Raw genomic sequence first — 23,976 nt, 5'->3', positions numbered from 1 at the left:
GGCCTGGACTCATTGTCTTCATTATTTCCTATTGTACCATTGCAGATGCCTTAAAAATCTCAGCATCTATATATATAATTTCTTTAAAATAAATTCAGTCCACTTTTCTTTGTATAATTCTTACATCTTTTGCATGTGCAAATTTCTCCCCCCCAAGTGAGTTAAAAGCTCTTAAAGAACAGGACCTGTGCCATCTATGTCTGGTGGATCTTTCTGTGATACCTAGATACACATCTGATGTTACCCGATTGACGAGACTATAAGGATGAAGGGAAAGCCTTGTGTATCAGAAACAATTTCTGATACTGAGGAAGATGCTAAGATACTTAGAAACAACACATGAAAGGAATATAAGTAAGCCACAACTAAAATAAGATGACGAGAAAGCTTAAAGACCTTAATGGAGATGTGGGGGGTGGAGGAGGAGAGTAGAAAAATAACTGTACTTAAGAAAGTAGAAGCCAGTGATTTTTTAAGGTTCAAATATATACATACATATGTATATATGTATATATGTATGTATATATGTATATGTATATATACATATGTATGTATATATTTGCCATTTTGAATATGCATCCAAAAACTATCAGTCAAAATAAACTAGTATGTGAAAATATGAAAGAAAAAAAAATTTTCACACAGCCACCTGGTTGATTGAAAATTTGAAGCAAAAATATTGGCATAACATGCTGAATTTTACAGTAGGGAAAGAAATCATTTGCTTATTTTAAGAACAAAATGAGTTTACCATACTTCTCCCTGGTTCAGAGGGTCACTTCTAAATGAGAAGATTTATGGGATTTAAAAAAAAAAAAAGGGAAATAAAGTTTCCAAACTACAAGGCTATTAGAATCATTGTTTATGAAGAAGATTTTATTTGACACACAAAAAAATTTTGCTTTGAAATCACCATGGCATTTATTTGTATTTTATTGTTAAAGGGCCAATATAATTCTTGGGGGAATTTTACTATTGAAATGAATATAACACATATGGTGGCTAAAATTACTTGCTCTCCTAAACCTACATGTTGGGGCCTATATTAAGAAACATGTCATTTTGATGAATCTTTCCTACATATGAAAAAACAAATGAAGCCATTTAAAATGCATGGGCCTTTAAGTGAACACATGTGGAAAAAAAAAACTAACAAGCATATAAATGTTAAGCAGAAGGAAGAAAATACTAAATCCTTTAAATGGAACTGGAAAAGAAGATTTTTACGAACTTGAAGAAACAGCGCATATGACTTCCAGTTTCAAAATGGTAATGTGAGGGTGTTTCTGCTCTTCTCTCAAAAATCACACTTGAGAAATAAGAATATAAAGAGAGAGAAACACCGATTTATGCATTGACAGCTAAAAGACGGGTAGAACTCCCAAGATGGAGAACACGGAAGGGAAAATGGTAAAATGACTCAAAACAGAGAAGTTAAAACCCAAGTGCCTATCAAGGGGATACAGATGGAAAGCAAATATCTTCACCCTGAAGAATTTTAGAGATGCTTTTGAATTGGATGTACTGTTTTCTACAGAAGGAGAAGGTGGAAGTGAGTATATCAAAAGTGTCTGCAAGGAAGAGTTAGACTCTCAACTCTGTCTCCATCCCTACCCCAACACAAACCTTGCAGAGCTGTACGCATATGTTCTGGAGAAGCTCTGTACTGGAAGTGAAGGCAGGCAACAGCATTGGGATGAGATAGAGGATTTGAAATAGAAGATTAAGTGTAAGTGGGTATACCAAATGATGATAACACCAGTTCCTAACCCTGTCTAGTTCCAGGGAAACTGAACTTCTGAGGAAAACAAACAAACAAACAAAAAAAAAAAGCTCATATAATCTGGAGCCTCCTCCCACCAAAAAAAAACCCAAAAAACAAAAAAAACAAAAAACAAAAAAAATTGACCACTTGATTACCCTACATTTTAATTATGTAATTCTCAGGCATTATTTTCAATAATTAAGGCAACTGTGCTATGTAATCATTAACAAATCCTGAAATCTCATGACTTAACACAATAGAGGTTGATGTGTCACTCATGTGAAGTCCAATATGGCTGGCAGCTCTCCTGTCTTGTGGCTATGTCATCTGAAGCTTGTGGCCTCCAAGTTCCTCATGACCAGGGCTGGGATGGGACACATAGGCTCTTAACTGACTCAGCTCATAAGTGAGACATGTCACTTGTACTCATGTTAGGTTGTTCAGAACCATTCACCTGGGAGATGTAAGGGAGCAGTACATAGAATATTGGGTGGCCAATAACTTTTCAACAACTCTTTGCAAACTTACGTTCAGGTTCTTGCAAGGCATTGCACTTTCTTCCCATGCATCAGCCATGGGACTTGTGGTTTATTTCATTGAATAATTGCAACTCATTTTAAATCTAAAAGCTAATATCTATTGACTGAGGATACAGAGATGTGCTGTCCCTGTGACAAGGCTAAGAATGCAGAAATGCATATGATACAGTCTCTGGTCTCAAGGTTATTCCGCCACTTCTTAGTTTATATTGGCTTTGAAAGAATTTTCAGATCATTCCCTCTTAATGTTTATATTGGTGGGTGTAAATCAGTGACCACCTAATCAAAGACTAAGTTTTTGATTTATAATCAACAGGATTTTGTGTCCCTGTGGCAATTTTTTAATTTCAGGTGCTTCTCCAAAGTTTTATGACAACCTCCTCTTCCTTTTGAACTAAAATAATTGTTGAGAACTCTTTTCTTCTTTGTAATGGCAACATGTGAGGATCTCTAATATGCTCCATAGAGAGGTAACTGCAAATTCATCTATCCCTCAGTATTATTTGGTGCTTTATTTCTGATGTTCACTGAAGCAGGTTTGTAAATTAATATTAATATGAAATACTCTATAGAAAGTTTCATAGCATGTCAGTTGAAAATAATTATCCAGGAAAAGTTTTTATGTGAGTCAGTTTTGCAAATGCATCTCATATACTTCGTGAAAGGAAATAATTCTTCTGAATTAAAAAGATACAGTTATCTTAGAAATACTATTATATCTGTTCTTATTTGACTAAATCTATAGCTTGAACTGCTTCTACCCTGGGTACAAGTGGTTTTTAGTACTTGGTTTCTGAGAGTATTGATCAATTTTTTATAATGTTTGGTTTCCTTATGTTTTCTTTTTCAGAGTACCCGAGTGGCCTTGGACCATCTGGAGTCTGTGCCTGAGAAACTGAGCTTACTAGAAGATTTCAAAGACTTCAGAGTGAGAAAGAGTTGGCTTGTCTCTTTCAGTATTCTTATCTGACTGAGAACATTTGACATCTTCCTGATGTGCAAAGAAAGTTGTAGGGAGGGAGGAAAGACCAGAAAACATAGGGGATTTTTAATACTCCATCTTATCAGACTTTATTGATACTTGTTAAATCAAGATTGAAAATACTGGAACTTACATATTAGAGGAAAAATAGAGACTTTTACCCTCACACTAGAAGCTCATTTGGCCTCCCAAAGCTTTAACTTTAATTTAGAAAAACCTAAGATTCAAAAGGGGTTACATATTACACTGAAGATAGCTTTTTTAATTTATTATTGTTTTAATTTACATTCAAGTTAGCATATAGTGCAACAATGATTTCAGGAGTAGATTCCTTGATGCCCCTTACCCATTTAGCCCATCCTCCCTCCCACAACCCCTCCAGTAACCCTCTGTTTGTTCTCCATGTTTAAGAGTCTCATAATGTTTTCTCCCCCTCCCTGTTTTTATATTATTTTTGCTTCCCTTCCCTTGTGTTCATCTGTTCTGTGTCTTAAAGTCCTCGTATGAGAAAGAGATATTTGTCTTTCTCTGACTAATTTCACTTAGCATAATACCCTCTAGTTCCATCCACGTAGTTGTAAATGACAAGATTTCATTCTTTTTTGATTGCTGAGTAGTACTCCTAGACAGCTGTTTTGATAAGCAATTTCACCTTATGAACTATCTTCTTTTTTTTTTAATTACAGATTTTCAGAGTACTGTTTGTTTTAGAGACATGAAGGTACACAGGTTATTTCCATACTATGATAGTTGAATTCAGATCCACAGTTTTAGATTTTACATCTCATGCTATTCGTTAATAGAACTCTACAAATCATTCCCTATCTAGGAGATTAATTACATGTGTGGATTTACCTATTGTAACTTTTAAAGTTTTCATAGAGGAGAGATGCAAAACAACTATCCCTGCCAGCAGTCCTGCCAAACAAGGTTCAGGCCAGAGAATATCCCTTTTGGGATGAATACACAATGGACAGTTTTAGCAATTTATAATTTTCTGGCCCCATATGGCTGAAATTAACAATGGTGAGAGTTCTCTTTGAAAACCATGAACCTCTTATTTCACATTGGCTTTAAAATATAATATGTTATATTTAGGTTTTGTTTGTATCTAACATATTATTTGAGAATCTAGTGAGTAGGAAATATAGCCTGATCATGCCATATTGATTACTGGAGGCACTGATACGATGTGGCTCTCAAGGTCTGCACTATCTTAACATCAATTCACTTAGCATATTTTGGTAGTTCAGCAACTAAACATAATTGAAAGGGATCCGGGGTTGAGCTGACATATCCAGAAATCTAGACTATAACAAATAGAACAAATCCAAGTGTTTCTAGTACATTTTGCTAAAGTTTCAATTCTTTCTCATGATTTAATTATGTATTTGCATTTTTTTAATGCTTGTTTATTCTTTTTTTTTTTTACATTTATTTATTTTTGAGAGACAGAGTGAGACAGAGTGTGAGCAGATGAAGGGCAGAGAGAGGAGGAGACACAGAATCCAAAGCAGTCTCAGAGCAAGCGTTCACCACAGAGCCTGATGTGGGGCCCGAGCCCACAAACTGTGAGATCATGACCTGAGCCGAAGTCAGACATCCAACCAACTGAGCCACCCACGTGCCCCATTTTTCTTTAGAGAGAGACAGACAGACAGAGACAGAGACAGAGTGGGAGCAGGGGAGGGGCAGAGAGAGAGGGAGACACACAATCCGAGGCAGGCTCCAGGCTCTGAACTGTCAGCATGGAGGCCGACGGCCCAACGCAGGGCTCGAACTCCCCAACTGTGAGATCATGACCTGAGCCGAAGTCAGATGCTTACCTGACTGAGCCACCCAGGCGCCCCCCCCCCCATGTATTTGTATTCTAAATCCCTGTCAAAGGATTATGAAACTAGTATCCAAGAAGATGTGATTTCCACTCACCCTAATATTACCCAATGTGGAGAGTAGGCAATATGTTACACCCATATATATCCTTTCTGCTTTTTTCTCTGTAGCTAACAGAAGTCATCTAAGGGAAGGAAGGGCAGACAACAGGTGGCGTTTGTCACTGAGAAGCCGATGTCATCTTATACCAGCATAAAAATATAATTTAGCCTCTAGTGACAGCTCATCTTTTCTCCAGGGTCTACACTGAACAGGATATTCATAAGTACAATTTAAAAGTTTAGTACTGTTGGGGCACCTGGGTGGCTCAGTCAGTTAAGCCTCTGACTCTTGATTTCAGCTCAGGTCATGATTTCGTGGTACGTGAGTTTGAGCCCCATGTTGGGCTCTGGGCTGACAGCGCAGAGCCTACTTGGGATTTTGTCTCTCTCTCTCTCTCCAAATAAATAAATAAACTTAGAAAGAAAAAAGTTCAATACTATTACCAAAAGGTTTTACTATTATTTTTTATCGTATGGGCTAGTGATTATCTCCAACTCTAGCTTATATATACACACACATATGAAGATACCTATATAGTGAAACTTTGGGGGAGAATATTTTCCAAAGTTCATAATTGTACTTTCCAATATTAGTCATTAAAATTGAAACCTTTAGCTTGAAATGGAAAGGAGTTCATTTAGCAAGTATTCTGCACTACTATGCAGCAGGCAGTAGCTAAGTTCTAACCCTGTATTACTTAAAAAAAAAAAATCCTCAGACATGCTACTCATGGGCACTATCTTCCCCCAAGTTACAGCTGAAGAAACTGAAGCTTGGAGTATGTAAATTAGTTGGAACTGGGACCTAGTTCCATGTATTAACTACAAAACCCATTTTCTTTGCCCTACTGCCTCTAGCTTGAAACCCACTCTCTATGTACTCTAAAGTCATCTCTACGATTAAAAAGAGCTTATTTAGTCAACCTAATGATTTTTAATTCTAAAAATCAGGATACTGTCACCAAGAGCCCAAAGATGTAAACTCTGATCCAAGCTCATGTACCAGGCAAAATTACTTAATATCTTACTTATATCCTCATCCCTAAAATGAAGGGCTTATACAATATTATCTGCATGGTTCCTACTCACACTGGCCTCACTAGCATATATATGAAGATGTATTTCACATGTATATTTCTTGTTAATACTACAGTCTATTAGGGGTGCCTGGGTGGCTCAGTCAGTCAGTTAAGCGTCTGACTTCGGCTCAGGTCATGATCTCACAGCTTGTGAGTTCGAGCCCCATGTTGGGCTCTGTGCTGTACGGCTCAGATCCTGGAGCCTGCTTCATTTCTGTGTCTCCCTCTCTCTCTGTCCCTACCCTGCTTGTGCTGTCTCTCATAAATGAATAAATGTTAAAAAAAATTTTTTTTAATAATAAATTAAAAAAATGCTACAGTCTATGACTCTAGGCAAATATAAGCTATAGCAAATACATATTTCATCCTATTTAGATAGCCTTGGCTTTTTTCTTTAAACATGTCATAGTGTCTCTCATTTTTTTTTTAAACTTATTTTGGAAGAAGTGGCTCAACTCTACAATTCCACATTTAAACTTTACATATTTGGTATGGTAGGAAGGAAACAGCATTGGGCTTGAAGCCCAATCTGTCACAAATTGCCTAGTCTTGGGCAAATCATTCTTAACTTCCCTGGGCTATAGCTTTTTATATATAAAAATGAGAACTTTGGGATTCTAATACCCCTTCCAGCTTGAACACTCAATAAGTTCCTTGGGACTATTTGGGGAATGAGATCCCATAGATAATTTTTCTTACATATGCAAATCAGTTGCCCTCATTTTATTCTAATTTTTCCCCTAATTCATAATGGAAACGTCTAAGTAACTGGGTATCGTGACTGCTGTGTTCCCTTCTCTCCCCCCGAAAAATGGAGGAAGGGAAGAAGGGAAGGAGAGAGGGGGGAAGAAGAATGAATGACCCCAAAACTTTTCTTAATTTCTTTATTACCTGAATCTTTTTATTCTTTTGAGGGCAGATGAAATACCCTTCAGTTTCAAAGTCAACGTGATATGCTGGTTAAAAGGTAAAATATTGTTTAAGAATTAGTGATGAACGAGGACTCTACTCTCAAAGGTAATATTGTTTTTTAACATAGAATATTTTGATGTCAGATACTACTCTGAGAGATAGTACACAACATTCAAAAGTGTGTCGTTAATGACCATCTTTGGACAACTCACTGCTACTTAAACCTTTTTCCCTTCAACTAAAGGATGTCGATCATTTCAGACTGGCATAGGACTAGTATAAAAAGGACACAAATACCAATGTGGGACCCTGTTTTTATTTTTAAGGTAGCATCCAGAGACTGTTTTCTTCTTCCTCCTTGGCAACCTGTAATTCCCCTATATTTCCCTAACCACCTATAATTATCAATACTTTCTTATGCGCAATTCAAGTACTGATTTTCCTCTCACCTCCTGGTTTTGACATTGCTGTTTTTTATTTTTTTGTTTTTCAGGATTCCTGCAGTTTATCTGAGAGAATTGATGGGAGATATTCTAAATACAGAGTTCACAAAGAATCTCTTCAGCAGCGCCGAGATGATACCAAGTACGGAGTCAAAGACTCCAAAGTAATGTCTTTTGTATCCATTTTCAGTCTTTGAGCGTTACCCATGTTTATAGCTATAACCTGCTAGGCTACCCCTGTAGGGTTCATGTAAGGGTACTTGTAAAAGAAAAGATATTACTCTTCAGTTTTGTGGGAGTAGAGAATAAAAATCCAAAGATTTTGCCTGTAAATTTGCACATGGGAACTATCTTTAATTTTATGCCATTGTTGCTTACTATGTTGTCTCTTGGCTTTGATGTTGTTTAGGAAATTTGTGTGGAAGGAAACCCCTGGTCTCTAGGTTGGCCAGAGACTTGACATAGGTAGTTGCCCTCCTCTGTGTGTAAATCCAGCCACTGTCAGTGCTGAAGTCTCCAGAAGGTCCAGTAACACATAGTACTTTGTAAACTACAGTCTTGGCATTTATAGTCCTTTTTTCCCTGAGGATATGAACTCCATTCATCTACTTCAGCATATGGATCACTGGTGTGGAATCAACACAGGAGCCTGGGAACATTTGACCATATTGACAAAAAAGTCTGCCCTTCCCTGGAGTCTCCCCAAAATCCATCTGGGGTGTGGGTGATTTTAAACCCATTTGACCCTGAACAGTTTTTAGCTTAGAGCAGGGTTTCTCAACCTTGGCATTAACATTTGGGCCAGATAGGTCTTTGTTATGGAGCCTGTCCTACGTGTTATAGGACATCTAGCGGCATCCCTAGATTCTACTCACCAGATGCCAGTAGCATCTTCCATCACAAGTTATGGCATCAAAATGTGTCTCCAGACACTGCCCAGCATCCCTAGTTTGTCTCCCATTCAGAACACTGACTTAGAGAGAATCCATCTATATTCAAATGTATACTCCCAAGTCAATTTAGAAAAAAAAAAAGGCAAAGGTTCTTCTGTCTTTTTTATATTCTCACAGACCTCAGTATGTATGAATATTCATTATACTGTATATATTCACTTATTACAGCCAAACATAATTATTTCTAAGAAGCTTCTTCCCTCCTCTGAATGTAATTGGATAGAATGCTCAGTGGATATAAAGGCAGTGTTCATTTTCATAATTTCATGCCCTTCCCTAGCATGCTTAAAATGAGCTCTCCACTTGCACCATCCCAAATAAAAACAACACACTTATGCCACATTATTGATGCTCTCATTGTGAAAAGGGCATCCTGTAACTCTGTGCCCTTTTCCCTTTGTTTTTTGTCATTTGGTATTGATGATAACAGTGACCTTGTTGTCTCTTATAGCATATCCTCATTTCACTAAATCAGCTCCCAGCATCCCCAACAGGTCCCATATACTCAAGCATTTCTCCACCACCTATAGAGTCTGTTCCTAACCTTCAACAGAAGCACAAGAGTTAGGCAGCAGTAGCTAATAGTAATAACTACTCATTGTTGAGCCAACCACATAAGTTGCTCTTTTTGTAGGTGTCACAGGCTTTATATAAGCATTCTCTCATTTAATCCTCCCAGCGACAGGTTGGCACCATTAGTTTTCCTCTTCCACCATTGAAGATTATAGAGTGATTAAATGGTTGCACCAGAGTTAAAACCTAAATCTGCCTGACTTCAGTAATCTATGTCCTAAGCTATCATAGTGTATATTTGGACCTCATATACCTTCATGTTTCTAGCACCAAATATAGAACTATATTTTTAATATGTGAAAGTCAGTTGTCTCCAAAAATACACACACAGTACATGTCTCTTAGTTCAACAGAGGTCTAGATGCAAATGAAACATTTAAAGCATTATTTCCCACTACGGTTAGATTTGGTGTCAGGTGAATCAGTACCGTCTCATGACACCCAGATTGCTTTACATCATTGTAATTTCCATAACAGCATATGGCAAAGCTATGAATGGGTAACATGTTCGGCAAGTAATCTTGTTGGAGTTCTCTTTAAAAATTATATTTGCAGCGGAAGAGGAAATCGGGCCTGGTTTGTAAGTGAGGCCACCACTTAGCAAAATGAGAAAAAGTTGAAAATGTCACAAATATGTAGTTCAAGTATAAGAAAAGGGCACAAAGCACATTTTATGATGACATTGTTCCACATTCATATTACTTAAACATTTTAAAACATTGATCCTTTTCAGTAATGAATATGTACACTATCACCATTTATAACAGATGTCTGGCCTGAAATAATGCAGTCATCTAACTCAACACTCATGAGAATATATTTTTGTAGTCATTGGAGCAGAAAATGTGGGAGCACATTTTGGCCAGTTGTGGATACCAACAATGATTTGCTCATGTGCTTTTTGTGAAAATAATTCATTGAAAAAGTTTCAAAAGAAGCATGAGCTCAGATGGGCAGTGAGACAGTGGTTAATCGTTTCTTGGCTTCAGGGATAATCAAAAAAACTACCTCTGGTTAATTATTGACATCCTAAAGAATATGCCTCAAGTAAGAGGCATTGGTACTCTATCAAGAGAGAAGGTGTCCTAGTTTTATTTGACATTATTTCTGCAGCTATTAACTTCCCACGTATTTTGCTAGGAGAGTTCAAAGAAAAGGCACATTGCAGCAACTTGAATTTGTTGGTTCTACTGACAACTGCGGTTCTGGGAAATCACTTGCTGTAGGATTCAGTTTAATTCTACAAACATACTGTGCAGCTACCACACTGCAAAGCCCTGTACTACGTACCTGTTAGAGGTGAGGATGAGGGATGTAAAAAGATGCAGAAGGCATGGTCTTTACAGAGGGAATAGTTACCTCTCTGTCTTAATCCTAATAGATGATTCTTGCATAATTGTGTTAGAGCAGGAATCAGCAGACTACCTCCAGTGGGGCAAATCTTGCCTGCCAGCTGCTTTTGCAAATAAAATTTTATTGAAATACAGCCTCACTCATTTATTCACATATTGTCTGTGGCTGCTTTCACACTCAGCAGCAGATTTGAGAAGGTGCAACAGAGACTAAATGGCTCAAAAGGCCTATATTTGCTATCTGACCCTCTAAAGAAAAAGTTTGCCAAGCCCTGGTCTAAAGAAAGGGGAAATGGCCAATCTAGTCTTTCTTCCTTTACGCATATGTGTAATATTTCCTCTTCTTTACTTACCAGTCAAATAAGTACTTCCCAGGCTCTTTGGAAATTCATAATACTTATCCATGCATTCAACAAATATGTACTGAGCGTAAGTTATGTGCCACAAACTTACTAGGTGCATCGACTCACATCAGTGAACAAAAGAGACAAAGCTCCCTGCCTTTTTGGAGCTTCCATTTCTTAACTGTAGGATATACGTGTTTGTTGTTTAATTATAACATTCAGCAAACATTTGGGTCTCTACTATATACAAGCACTCTGCTAGGGGCTAGAGGCAATGACATGATAAAGAAAAGTCATTACCAACCTTCAGGAATTCAAAGCCTTCACACAAACTGTAGTGCAAAAGACAAAAGGATAACTACTGTAACGGAAGCCTCAATACATCGCAGCTGGTGTTCAGAGAAAAGAAAGATGCTTCAAAGACTTTTAAAAAGAGGTTTGTAATGACAAGGCACAGGGAAGAGTATTGTGCACATTTGTTTGGAACAGGATCACTATTAGCATTACAGTTGTAGAACCCTGACTGCATTACTATTGACCGAAAGTTATCTGTTGAGATAACAGAACCATATTGGCAACTGACTTCTCTCATTTTATTGCTGTTGTAAGAAGGCGGTGAGACATCCAGCACAACCCCCCTGCTGGTGGAGAGTAGGGTTAGTGGGAAGCATAGGAGGCAGGTTCCCTTTCAGCCAGGGCTACCGTGATCTCCTGCTGTTTACTTCCATGGCAACCAGATGGGTGAGATAGGTGATGGGGATTAAGGAGTGGCCTTGACATGATGAGCACCGGGTGATGTATGGATGTGTTGATTCCCCATATTGTACACCTGAAACTAATCCTACATTGTGTGTTAACTAGAATTTAAATAAAAAGAAAAAAAATCCAATTTCTACAAACCTTTCGAGATCCAGCAGGACCAACATCCACAGTTTCTGAGAGCATAACATAGTTTTGTATGAAGCTGACCAGGTTTACTGGACAAAGCCTGATCTAAAAGTTTATGTTTGGAATTCAAAGCTGAGTCTGACACAACATTGTCTCTCCATGTGTAGACACCAGAAGCATTTCATGGCCTCTCTTTCATCTGATTGGGTTTCTGTAGGACATACAGGCTTCCTTGCTGCCCCAGCTGTTTCAAATAGAACAGAACGTTCAAAAGTCAACATAGCATTCCTAATCTGAATTCACAGAGGAGCGTGGTTTTGTCCAAGAAATCCCCATTTGCTGCCCGCCCTTTTTGCTCTTCACTTATGCTAAATACATAGTTTTAATTAGCAGTGGGTTTTATAGTAAAATCACAGAAGGCATGTTTTGTTCCCTTCCTTCCTCCTCCTGAAAGAAAAATCATGATTTTCAGTTTCTAGTTGAAGACTTTAGTACATAACGTCTTTTAAAAGAAGCAGATGTTTTACAGGATAAGATCAGGTAGGTGAGGAAGTGTTGACAATGGCTTTCAGCACAGTTTATAAAGGCAGAGTTTGCCAAAGCCCTTTGTTGTATTTGTTCAATGTAAGCATGCATGTGATATAAGTATATGCTTCTCTCCTGGAAGCTGTTTCTCCCTCCTTGAATCTCTTATGATTTGTTTATACTTTGCTCATAGCAATTAATGGCTGTTAGCTCTTTGTCTCTCAGGTCAGCTATTTTTGTACATACCTTAAATCTTCTACAACAGTAGCTGCTAAAACGTGCTATGCACAATCCTGGTACAATTCAAGATTATAGGTGATTTTTATTTAATAACCATTAAAATACATCACTAGTGTATTATTATTCAAGTAATTTTACAGATGTTGCTTAGAAACAATAGTATTAGCTGTGGGAGAATTTGAGGAGCTTTAACCCTGTAATAATCCAGGTATCTCATTTATAATCACTTCTCTCCATGGTTTGGTAAGAAATAATATATAAACTCTATGCAAATATAGCTCCAGGCCTCCCCCATGCTCAACCAATCTCCCATCCTTTAAGCCTCTCCTATATAGAGACTTAGGGTGCAAGACTAATCTTTAACATGAAAGAAAATAGTAAGTATAACTGTAGGAGATTACTGAAATTTTGGAAATGCTTTTGAGGACACTATTTGCTTCATCTTTTACTCCAATATACAATGTGTATACTATTATACATGTTAAATTGGTGGTTAATTTTTTTCCCTAGCTTCAGCCTTTCTGGAATTCTAACAAAAATTTAAATGCTGTTTTCCCGATAATGCTTAGATGACTCATCTGAAACTTTGTAGGCAATCAAATCATGCTGAAATTTGAAGAGATTTCTATTCTTTTGAAGTGATCAATAGTAACTTGCCAGCCATAATATTTAACTAGTTGATTTCATCTAGCTCTTAAAAGCTAAACAAAAGGTTGCCAAATGAGTTGGGGTTTTTCTTTGTTATAAAATTTGAAAATAGCAATGGGTCAAAGATGCTTCTTTAGGAATCAACAAGATACTTAGATGAGCACATTAATTTTTTTAACCTACTTGAGCCCCACTCTACCAAACCTAGTTCTCTGTAATAAGCACCATACTTTTACTCTGCCCAATAATTTACTCAACAAGAGCATTAGGAAAGATTGTGGAGAAACTCACCTATGAAGATAACACTTTTAATCATCTTTAATTCAGAATTCTAGACACTAAAAACATAAGGAATACTAATTAAATGTCTTAATAGTTTCAATTAAAAATGTCACAACATACTTATCCAAACAATCAGTTTCCTTTACAACAGTCACTTTAAGAGAATAATCACTGATTCCAGTGAGGCACCATTATTAAAACAGCTTTGATTCCTCCCTTTGGTTCATAAGTTGGTGGCACATATTCTTGAGTATCCTTATTTATGGCAAATTTGTATTTATGGCCAAGTTTTAGTTTCTGAAAATGGATTGAAATCATGTGGATCCAAATATGAAGTACATAAAAAAATAAGTACAATCTTTTTCATTAGTGACTCACTAGGAATGTTAAATTGTATACAATAAAATATCAATTGAACAAAGATAAACAAATGGCCTGATCTGGCACAGTATTTACATGAGTCTCTTCATCCGTGGATGACTGTGGCTTTAGGTTTATAGTACTGTTAAATAAATTTGAATTTCCTGTGGCAAAGATAGTTTGCATATAGTACTGGTTGTTCAGTGGTTCTGTTCAGATGGATTACAATCATAAAATGTTAGTGCCCAGAGGACTTAGACATGATCTGTTCCATTTGCTCTCATTTTTTAACATGAAGAAACTGAGGGTATGAGAGTGGCAATCTCTTCTTTCCCAGCTTCAACCATGGCAAACTTTAACGTCTGTAGTTTGGCCAAGGAATGAGCCTACCTGACCATTTTTGAATTCCTTGATGCAAACAGTACTGTGCTAAATTTTGGAATATTGGGATGGGTAGATGGAAGGATAGAGACAATGAAAGCCTTACTCTCATTGAGGTTAAAATTAAAAGCTAGAGTTGTAGCCATGCAGGTTGAGATATGGAAGGCAGGCTTTAAGTAAACTATCTGCCCAGCCAAACTTCCATATAGGAATAAAATTTACTGAAGAGGTTAAGCTTTTTGGACCACTTACAGAGAATTGGGAATTAGCAGTGGCAAAGAGATGCAGGTACGGTGCATTGTTAGGCAAGAGACAAATTCAGGAAAATATTGCTGCCACAGATTCAGAAACACGTGTTTTTTTTTTCCCCCTTCTCTCCAGGGGAAGGGTTGGATAAATTAAAATTAAAAAAAAAAATTAAATGTATCATCTGTCTTCTAAACTTTGAACTTATAATATTCCTGGGAGAAAAATACTTGGTGGGCGTCATTAAATATTAATCATTAGAGATCAGTTTAGTAAAGAGATTTAGTCAGGTTGGAACCGCTTTTAAGAAACCAATTACAATGTGGGTTATGAAAGAGAAGTGGAAGAAACCCAGGGAAAATATTAGAAAATGCAAGTCCCTTCACCCAGTGGAATTTTTGCAGGGAATTCTGGCTAACTAGCTTGTTGAGACTTAAGACAGCAATAAAAATAGGTCCTTGTACTAAGGATATAAGAATTGGTAAAAAGCAAGAGCTAGAATTCCTAAAATCGCAAAGAATCTTCCTTTTTAACCAGTATTTCCATTTAAATATTTAAGTATTTGATTGAAAGGTAAGAATTAAAAAAGAAATCTTAGGTTACCTTGTCAAATTTAGTTGTATAGAAATTCCACAAATTAAATATCAGTATAAAATTGGAGAATATGGAAGGTTTTTTTTTTTTTTTCATATTCTAGCATGTTGATTGTTCAAAGGGATTGTGAAATATTTTTCTTTGGGGGTGTTCTTTTAGGGTACATTTCATTAGTTATATTTCAAGCTAATGAGGGATTCTGACAGTCTTTTGAAGACCTATAAAATGTTGCAACTTAAAGATGTATTAGAGTTAAGCTTCCTCATTTTCTGTATATGAAAAGGAATGTGAGTGGTTGAAAAAGTCAACAATTTTAAATGGAAAGGGGTATTAGTCATAAATTGTACATACCTATTAACAGGGTGTCAAAATATATGAAGTAAAAATTGATAGAATTACAAGGAAAAAATAGATCCACAATTATAGTAGTTGAAGACTTCAACATCCCTCTCAGTAATTGATAAACCAGTAGGCAGAAAATCAGTAAATATATTGAAAACTTGAGCAACACTATCAGGCTACTAGATTTAACTAACATTTATAGGATACTCCACCTAACAACAGCTAATTACATGTAATTTTCAAGTGCACATCTAGCATTCTCCAAAATCGACTATTCTGAGCAATAAAACAATTCTCAATAAATTTAAAATGATTGGAATTATGTGAAGTATGGTCATCTAACCACAATGGTATGAAGCTAGAAATCAATAACAGGAAGATATCTGGAAAATTCCTAGAGGGAAAATAAACAACATATTTCTAAATAACCATTGGGGGATCAAAAGGAAAATGAGGAAATATTTTAACTCTATAAAAATAAAAGTACAATTTATCAAGATTTGTAGGACTCAGTTAAAATACTGCTTGGAGAGAAAATTATGACATTAAATGTGTATGTTACAAAGAAGAAAAGTCTCAAATCAATAGTCCATGTTTCCACTTTATGAAACTAGAAAACAAATAACAAACCTAAATTAAAAGGAAGGGAATAATAAAGAGCAGAAATCAATGAAATAGCAGAAAAATGAGGGAGGGGCATGAAAATTAAACAGGATTTTTTGAAAAGATCAAAAAAACTTAAAAACCTCTACCCAGCTCAATTAGGAAAAAGAAAAGGCACAAATGCCAATATTAAGACTGAATGAGGGATATTACTAGAACTCCCATAGACACTAAGAGGGCATTTAGGAAATATTAGGAATATTAGCATACTGACAATAAATTTGACGACTTAGATTAAATGGATATTAAAAGGGGCGCCTGGGTGGCTCAGTCGGTTAAGCGTCCGACTTCGGCTCAGGTCCTGATCTTGCAGTCCGTGAGTTCGAGCCCCCGTTGGGCTCTGTGCTGACAGCTCAGAGCCTGGAGCCTGTTTCAGATTCTGTGTCTCCCTCTCTCTGACCCTCCCCCATTCATGCTCTGTCTCCCTCTGTCTCAAAAATAAATAAAGGTTAAAAAAAAATTTTTTTAAATAAATAAATAGATAGATAGATAGATAGATAGATATTAAAAAACACCCTTAAAATGTGTCACCTCATAATTCTACTTCTAGAAATCTATGTTAATAAATTTAAAATGTGGACCAAGCTTTATTCGCCAAGATGTTTATCAAATTATAGTAGGAAAAAAAAAAAAAACAACGGAAATCAGACTTACATTTCCAACAATGGGACATTACTCAAATAGACTATGTTATAACCATAATGATGATAATGACAATGGTAGAAGAAATTCCTGTATCTAATGTTACATGAACTAGGAAACAAAATTGTCAACAAATATAGAATCCCAATATAAAAAGGTATTTATAAAGAAGAACCAGAAAACATACCTTTACATTAGGCTAAAAGGCTATTTTTAAATTTATTGCATTATTTTCTTCTCAATTTCTTCTGTATTTTCCAAATTTGCTAAGAATGAAATATGTCAGTGACATATTTTAATTGTCATATGTCAATAAGCTGGTTTATTTATAATTGAAATGTAAATTATTCTTTTTCTGTAAATAGAAAAAATATAACTCACACTTTGATGCTAGTTGCTTTTGTTTTAGAAATTTAAAACAGTGCCTTTTGGGAAGAATGAAAAGGATTTGAATGTCTTTGGGTGCTTTATCCTTCCGCTGGTAGGCTCATCTTGAGGCTGTCTTTGCACTATGTTTCATTCAGCAAGGCGCCCAAACCTGCAACTCCGCTCCTCTTCTCTCACTTTTTCAGCCCAGGTATCAATGGGCAAAAAGTACATTTGCTTATTTTTCCTTTTTCTTATTGGCCCATAATGATCAAAGCCTCTGTTAGTGGGAAGCCATTTATTATGCTTTTCTGCTTCATGCTTTTCATATAGAAGCCATAATTAAATGGAGATTTCTAGCACTGGTTGAGAACGTAACTCTCCTTTTCATTTGTGCATCTTCCAGCTCCACCCAGGCCTTAAGTATTTCATGTCTGAACTGTGATAAGCTAGCTCTGTTGTCCTGTGTCAGCTCATATAAGTAGCTATTGAAATACACTGGGGACACAATGTATATCCTTTTCTTTCCAGAGATCCTATAGTGAATGATTTTTAGTTTTTTATGAAATCCCCATAATTAGTAAAAACCATAAGTCACTTGGTTAAAAAACCTCAGGGCCTTGATCTGAAATAGACCTAAACTTCCTTTTGGTACATGAGGCTAATTATCTTGAATCATCTAAGGATTATGTCCATGCTTTTAGCTCAGAATAAATGGGCCTTTTACGATTCTATATAAAATCGTTTGTTTGGGCTTTTCTTTTGGATTTGCATACATACGTATGTGACAAATAAAATGTTAACTTGGTACCTGATACAGAAAATTATAACTAATTCATCAAATAGTGCTGTGGCATGAGGCCCTATTCTGTGGGTCCATGTTTTGAGGGATCTATGTGGACCACCTAGACTCTGGCAGCATTCATGATCCCTTCTTTGCCCTTGATCCCACAGTTATCCTCAATTACAGTGTTTTCACTGGTCTTCCCACTTCAATACTTACGCCATTCCAATCTGTTCTCCACATGGTGACCAGAGTATCTTTGAGAAATATACATCTAAAACCTTTGATTTTAAACCTTTGATTGCCGTGTAATGGTACTTAAGAAAAAGAAATCCCAGATCCAGATCCCACCTCTGGATATCACTGTATTCACTCCCCCCCCCCTCCCAGTTCATTGTGTGGAAGTCATGGGCCTTCATACAATTCTTCAAACACACTAAACTTTCTCACTTCTGCACCTTCACACAAGTCTGGTACATCAGCCCCAGACCACCATCTCCTGCGCCCCTTACCTCCCACTTCCTCATCTTCCACTCATAAGTTTCTGCCTGGCCGACTCATACTCAACATTCAAATATTGCTTTAAATATCACCTCCCAAGGAGGCCTCCTCTGGACCTCTAATCTAAATTTAATTATTTCCTGTTCTTCTTACAGTACTCACCATAATTCTTCATTATGTTATATTCTGTGTAGTTTATTTGGCACCTTTCTCTTCTGCAAGCCTGAAGGTTTCATAACTGCATACCTCAATATTTTGTTGCTCTTTGACCAGTGCATACTAAGTACCCAATAAATTATTGTTGCATGAATGAATGAGGGGGGGGGGGAAGCAAAGTGTCGTGTAAGTGGTTAGAACACATTCAAGAGAAAACAATTGCAATTTCACTATTATAAAAAAATACATTAAAGTATCTGTTTTTAATCTAATTAATAAATTACTTGAAGTTAAAATTCATTCCCATTTTCAGCTAAGATTTGGGTACAAGGACACATTCATACAGTCCATGAGGAGAGGGCCTTATTCTCTATTCACATAGTTTATGTATTAAATATTTGTTGAATGAGTAAGGGAATTAGTGTAATCATTATGGAATGCAGTGTAGCTAAGTGTATTTAAAAACATCAAATTGTTTTTATTGACCCAGTATTTCCACCTAAGAATTTGTCATAAGGAATAGTCCTAAACATAGAAAAGGTTATATATTTAAAGATATTCTCACAGTGTTATTTATAGGAGTAAAACATTGGAAACCACCTAAATGCCGAATAAAGTAATAGCTGAGGAAAGCATAGTTTATCCACTTGATAGTAAATGAGTAACACAAGCTAAAGGTTAGGATAATATACAGACTTCAAAAGTGCTTAGAGTATTAATGTAAATAAATGAAGAACACAGTTTTAGAACATGTATAAATCCTATCCACAGGAAAAAAAGACTGGAAAGAAATATGTCATGCTGGTACAGCCATGGGTGATTTCCTTCTGTCTCTTTTTTAATGCTTTCATATTTTCTTTAACATGCACATATTTTTTTTACAATTAAATTGTTGTATAACATAGCTTGTATATTGATGTTCAGTTTCATTTTCGGTATATTTAAATGAATCCCAATCCTTACATTTTGTAATCATTGAACTGACTTTGTTTTAGGATGACGGAATCTTTGCTGAGAGTTCCCATGCTCGTAGGTTAGACCACTCCCCGTCTTGGCCTGATCGCGGTCACTTCCTGTCTAGTCCACGATTTTCACACTTGAATTGTAAGTAATGAAGTCCTGTACCAGTTTTTAAATTGGATTTAAGGAAAGGCAACTCATGGAGAGATTAAAGTGTAAGGCAAGCACACGATAGTAATAGTCATGTTAGGAGTTTGAAGAAATTGTTATTATGGATCATACATGTAACATTTATATTACCCAATTTACTAAAAAGTGTATGGAATCCCTTCTTTTTAGTCCTTGCACTTTTCAGAAAAACTTACAATGAATCGCCAAAGGTAATAATTTTACTTAAACACATATTTGTACGTGGTGGTTTCTGGTAACTGTGGAAGAGTGGGTAAAGGAAGTTGGATAATATTATTATAAAATTCAAGTCATCAAAAAGTAGTAAATCTTTTCATAGAACTAATCAGAAATATATAATCTTGTGCAAAGAATAAGGATACTAATTAGGTTACTGGCTGGATTTCATTCTGTGAATATCCTGTAAATGTGTATAAAATGTTATCAATGTCAGTAAGGTGTGAATCTGTTGACCCAGGATACTATCCACACCATTTCTGCCTCTTCTTCCTTACTATACTTATTCTTCAAGTCCCAGCTTGTATGTCATGTCCTTAAAGAAGCCTTTGGAACCTACAGGTTTAAGTATGGTGTCTGTTAGAAGTGCCCATAATGTATTAAAGTTTTCCTTTAAAACCCTTCTGATTTATTTTTTTTTATCTGAGTGACTTTGTGTTTAGTGATTAATCTCTTCATCAAAGTGTGAATTCCATGATAGGAGCGATGTCTGTTTTGTTCACCACTGTTTCCTCAGTGCCCTACATAGTACTTGGAACATAGTAAATGCTCAGTTAATTAGATGAATGAGTATATGACTCTTTTTTTTAAGTCCACTTTTATCTAAACTATTGGATCTCAAATGTTATTTCATGGATTCTTATTTAGATAATCATTTAGCTCCTCAATTTACCACAGGCATAGAGTTTGTATATTAAATCTGACAACTCTGTCATTTAAAAAATGCAGGTGCTATAAAATACAATACCAAAATAAGCCACAAAAAAGTAGGTCAGATCCAAAAGTGATCACTCTCATTTTTGCTGATTTATATTCATGCATTCATTGAATAAATATTTATCAGTTTCTGATAAATGGTTTGGTTTTTATTATATCATTATTATTTTATTCCAGAGGCTGAGCATCTTCTCTTTCCTGTCCTAACCATTTTACCAAGTGATTTTATATAGCTGCATAAAATCCCTGCTGTTCTAATCTGGCAGCTGCCCTTCAATATGGATTGTATCTCGGGGCGCCTGGGTGGCTCAGTCGGTTAAGCATCCAACTTCAGCTCAGGTCATGATCTCACGGTTCATGGTTTTGAGACCAGCATCGGGCTCTGTGCTGACAGCTCAGAGCCTGGAGCCTGCTTCAGATTTTGTGTCTCCCTCTCTCCCTGCCCCTCCCCCACTTACTCATTCTCTGTCTCTCTCTCTCAAAAAAAAAATAATAAACACTAAAAAATTTTTAATAAAAAAATATGGATTGTATCCCAAGTTGATTATAGTACCTCAGAATCTGATATATACATAGGCCAAATTTTTTATGTTTCATATAAAGAAATGGAAAATTTTCCTCAGGTCTGTTTCATGTACATAAACATGGAGGAGAGGAGAGTAGGGACAAGCACCAGCAAACATCATAGTATCCCACCCATTAAGACATTCAGGAGCTTGGAGATAAATCAGCACCATGATATGAGCACAGAGGTCAGTATTCTGCTATTTAATTTCACCATGATGACTTTCCTAAGACTCCATGGAAAGGCACCTAGAAAGTAGTGGTTGGGAGACCTTGTGGGAAAACATCAAGATTTTTAGATTTTATTAAATATTATGACAGGCAGTGAAAGAAACTACATCCAGCTTTTTACTCAGTAGCATTTCAAGACCAGTGGTGGTCATTTCTCTGTGAGATATTCCTCACAGGAAGCCATAGGTTTTATATAAATATACTGGCTCAAAAGGAAGTATAGTTAAATAAGAATGGGAAAAAATATTGAATACATAACTTGGATATGAAAATACATATTATAGTCTCTATTGTAAATTCTGACTGAAAAATTTAGCTTAAAAAGTAAACCTCTTCATTAACTTATTGTTAACTTATTTAGTTAATTTATTAATTTATTTTTTTAAACATTTATTTAATTTTGAGACAGAGAGAGACAGAGCATGAACAGGGGAGGGGCAGAGAGAGAGGGAGACACAGAATCTGAAACAGGGTCCAGGCTCTGAGCCGTCAGCACAGAGCCCGACGCGGGGCTCGAACTCACAGACCATGAGATCATGACCTGAGCCGAAGTCGGACGCTTAACCAGCCAAGTCACCCAGGCGCCCCAATTTATTAATTTATACTTTTATGCTTTACTATTCCTCTTTTTGACAAGCCTGTTTTATGATTTTCCTCTCTTCCTACCTGCATGGTTTCAAGAATACTTTTAAAAATTTAATCATAGGTGCCTTATTGTTAATAACTTTCAGTGGTTGAATTGAACTTATTTCTAGAAATCATAGTTCTTCTTATTTATTTTTGTGATGAACTTTGAAATTTCTGTGTTTTTCACAATGTGGTATTATTTTAGATCACCCTGAATGCTTCTCCATTTTTATAGCACAGTTTCAGCTTAGTTATAGAAATTGTCCTATAATTTTTCTTTTACCTCCTTTTAAACCTCCAAAATTGAAGAGGAGAGATCTCAAGACTAACAAAGAGAAAAATTAGCCTATAATAAATTGATCACACAGAGAACAGAATGTGTCTTTTACAATAGCATTAATGTCCTCAGAAATAGAAAATATTACATCCATTAAAAAGAAGAACAAGATGCTATGAAAAAGGAACACAATATAAGAGGTCTCAGAAATTTAAAATATGGGAACACCTGGGTGGCTCAGTTGAGAATCTAACTCTTGATTTCAGCTAGGTCATAATGCCAGAGTTGTGGGATCGAGCCCCACGTTGGGCTTTGCACTGAGCATGGAGCCTGCTTGAGATTCTCTCTGTCTCCCTCTGCCCCTCTCCCCCCACTCAAAAAGAAATTTAAAATATGAAAAACCAGAAAGGTGGAAAACAAAGTTGAAACCACAAAGAAAATAGAAGAAAAAGAATGGGACCGTAGGAAAGAAAAGATATTTAGAAAATCCATTCCAGAAGAATAGTACCTGGTTAATGAGGGTCTTGAGAGGAGAAAACAACAGCCTGGAGTAGGAAGGTTAGAAAGGCCCACCCAACTGTCATCCTGAGATTTTTCTTCACCCTCTTCTTGTGCTGATGCCCAAGTTTCTCAGAACACATGCCTTCCTCTGTTTGTCTCAGTTCTTTCTTTTGTAGTTAGCACATCAAAGAAAGAAAAGGGAGGTAACTGCTTTCATTCTTTGTACTTTGGAAAATAGATTTCTTCTATTCACCCTTGACGAGACTTTGGCTAGCTATAAAATTCTGGGTTGAAAATGACTTTCCTTCTGAAGTCATTGTAGTATTCTCTTCCAAAATCTAAATTGCTGTTGAAAAATATTGTCTTTTTCTTTTGACCCCACTCCTCAGAAGCAATCTTCTCCACCATCACTACCACCCAACCCCCAGCCCTGGGACCTTTTAGGATCTCTTGTTTAACCGCAGTGAGTTTTGTGATGATTTGCCTCCCTGCAGGTCTTACTTTATTTGCCTTTCTAGCTATTTGATGGGTGGGCCCTTTTAATCTGGACACTCATGTTCAGTTCTCTCAGATTGATAGAAAAAAGGAAAGATTCCATCAGGAAAATCTTTAGGAAATAAACAAACTGTTAGGTTATTTGATTCAGTTGAGCACTTAGAAGAAAAACTACTGAAAGACATATGGCAGATCTCATTGAGCAATTAGAAATAATTAATGATAGTCTCAGAGAAAGAGCAAATAAAAAAAAACAAAAATAAAAACATAGGTCAAATAATAACTCCAGGGGGGAAAAATGGGCAAGAAAAGAAACATTGTCATAGTATACTTATTAGGTTTGTGTGAGCCATGTTTATGTAGTCATGATATTATAAATACTACTGACACAACTAGAAGTTCAAATGTAACTATATAAGGAGGATGGGGTGAAGGGAAGTGGATGGGTGTGAATAAGTCTAAAAATGATAAATCAGAAAATAGCAATATAAGCTGCTTTTTCTTACAAAAATTGAAGTCAATACAGAAAATAAAGCTAAAAGAGTTGATTGTGGTTGACTCTGGGGTGCAGGATTGTGGGATTGGGAGGGAGGAGGTAAGAGGCCGCTGTCTTCCTGTGTGGCCCTTTGGTGCTGTTTGATAGGTGTATGTACACTTTGGCTAAAAAGGCATCTTGTAAAAATAAAATGCTACTGAGAACACCCA

General features: G+C 36.3%; 1 protein-coding gene and 1 long non-coding RNA gene across 12 annotated transcripts in view; one reads left to right on the top strand and one right to left on the bottom strand.

Moving 5' to 3' along the window:
- Positions 1–23,976, bottom strand: part of LOC106983583 (uncharacterized) — a 94,027-nt gene that overhangs the window by 34,157 nt on the left and 35,894 nt on the right. The window lies entirely within an intron of this gene.
- The window catches only part of CEP128 (centrosomal protein 128), a 376,215-nt gene that overhangs the window by 347,984 nt on the left and 4,255 nt on the right, over positions 1–23,976 (top strand). For 6 of the 10 annotated variants that reach the window (XM_027066336.2, XM_053224789.1, XM_027066335.2 and 3 more), the window contains 3 exons: positions 3,155–3,232; positions 7,705–7,818; positions 19,490–19,598. In XM_027066336.2, the coding sequence (XP_026922137.2) occupies positions 3,155–3,232; positions 7,705–7,818; positions 19,490–19,598 (301 nt within the window). Of the gene's footprint in view, positions 1–3,154; positions 3,233–7,218; positions 7,267–7,704; positions 7,819–19,489; positions 19,599–21,199; positions 21,329–23,976 lie in introns of those variants that run through there. The other 4 variants (XR_008299568.1, XR_008299570.1, XR_008299569.1 and 1 more) reach the window with 4 other exon arrangements.

This window comes from Acinonyx jubatus, chromosome B3 (assembly GCF_027475565.1).
Source record: "Acinonyx jubatus isolate Ajub_Pintada_27869175 chromosome B3, VMU_Ajub_asm_v1.0, whole genome shotgun sequence".
Lineage (NCBI taxonomy): Eukaryota > Metazoa > Chordata > Mammalia > Carnivora > Felidae > Acinonyx > Acinonyx jubatus.
The sequence above is the reverse complement of the archived record's forward strand: the minus strand, read 5'-3'. Positions and strand labels throughout refer to the sequence as shown.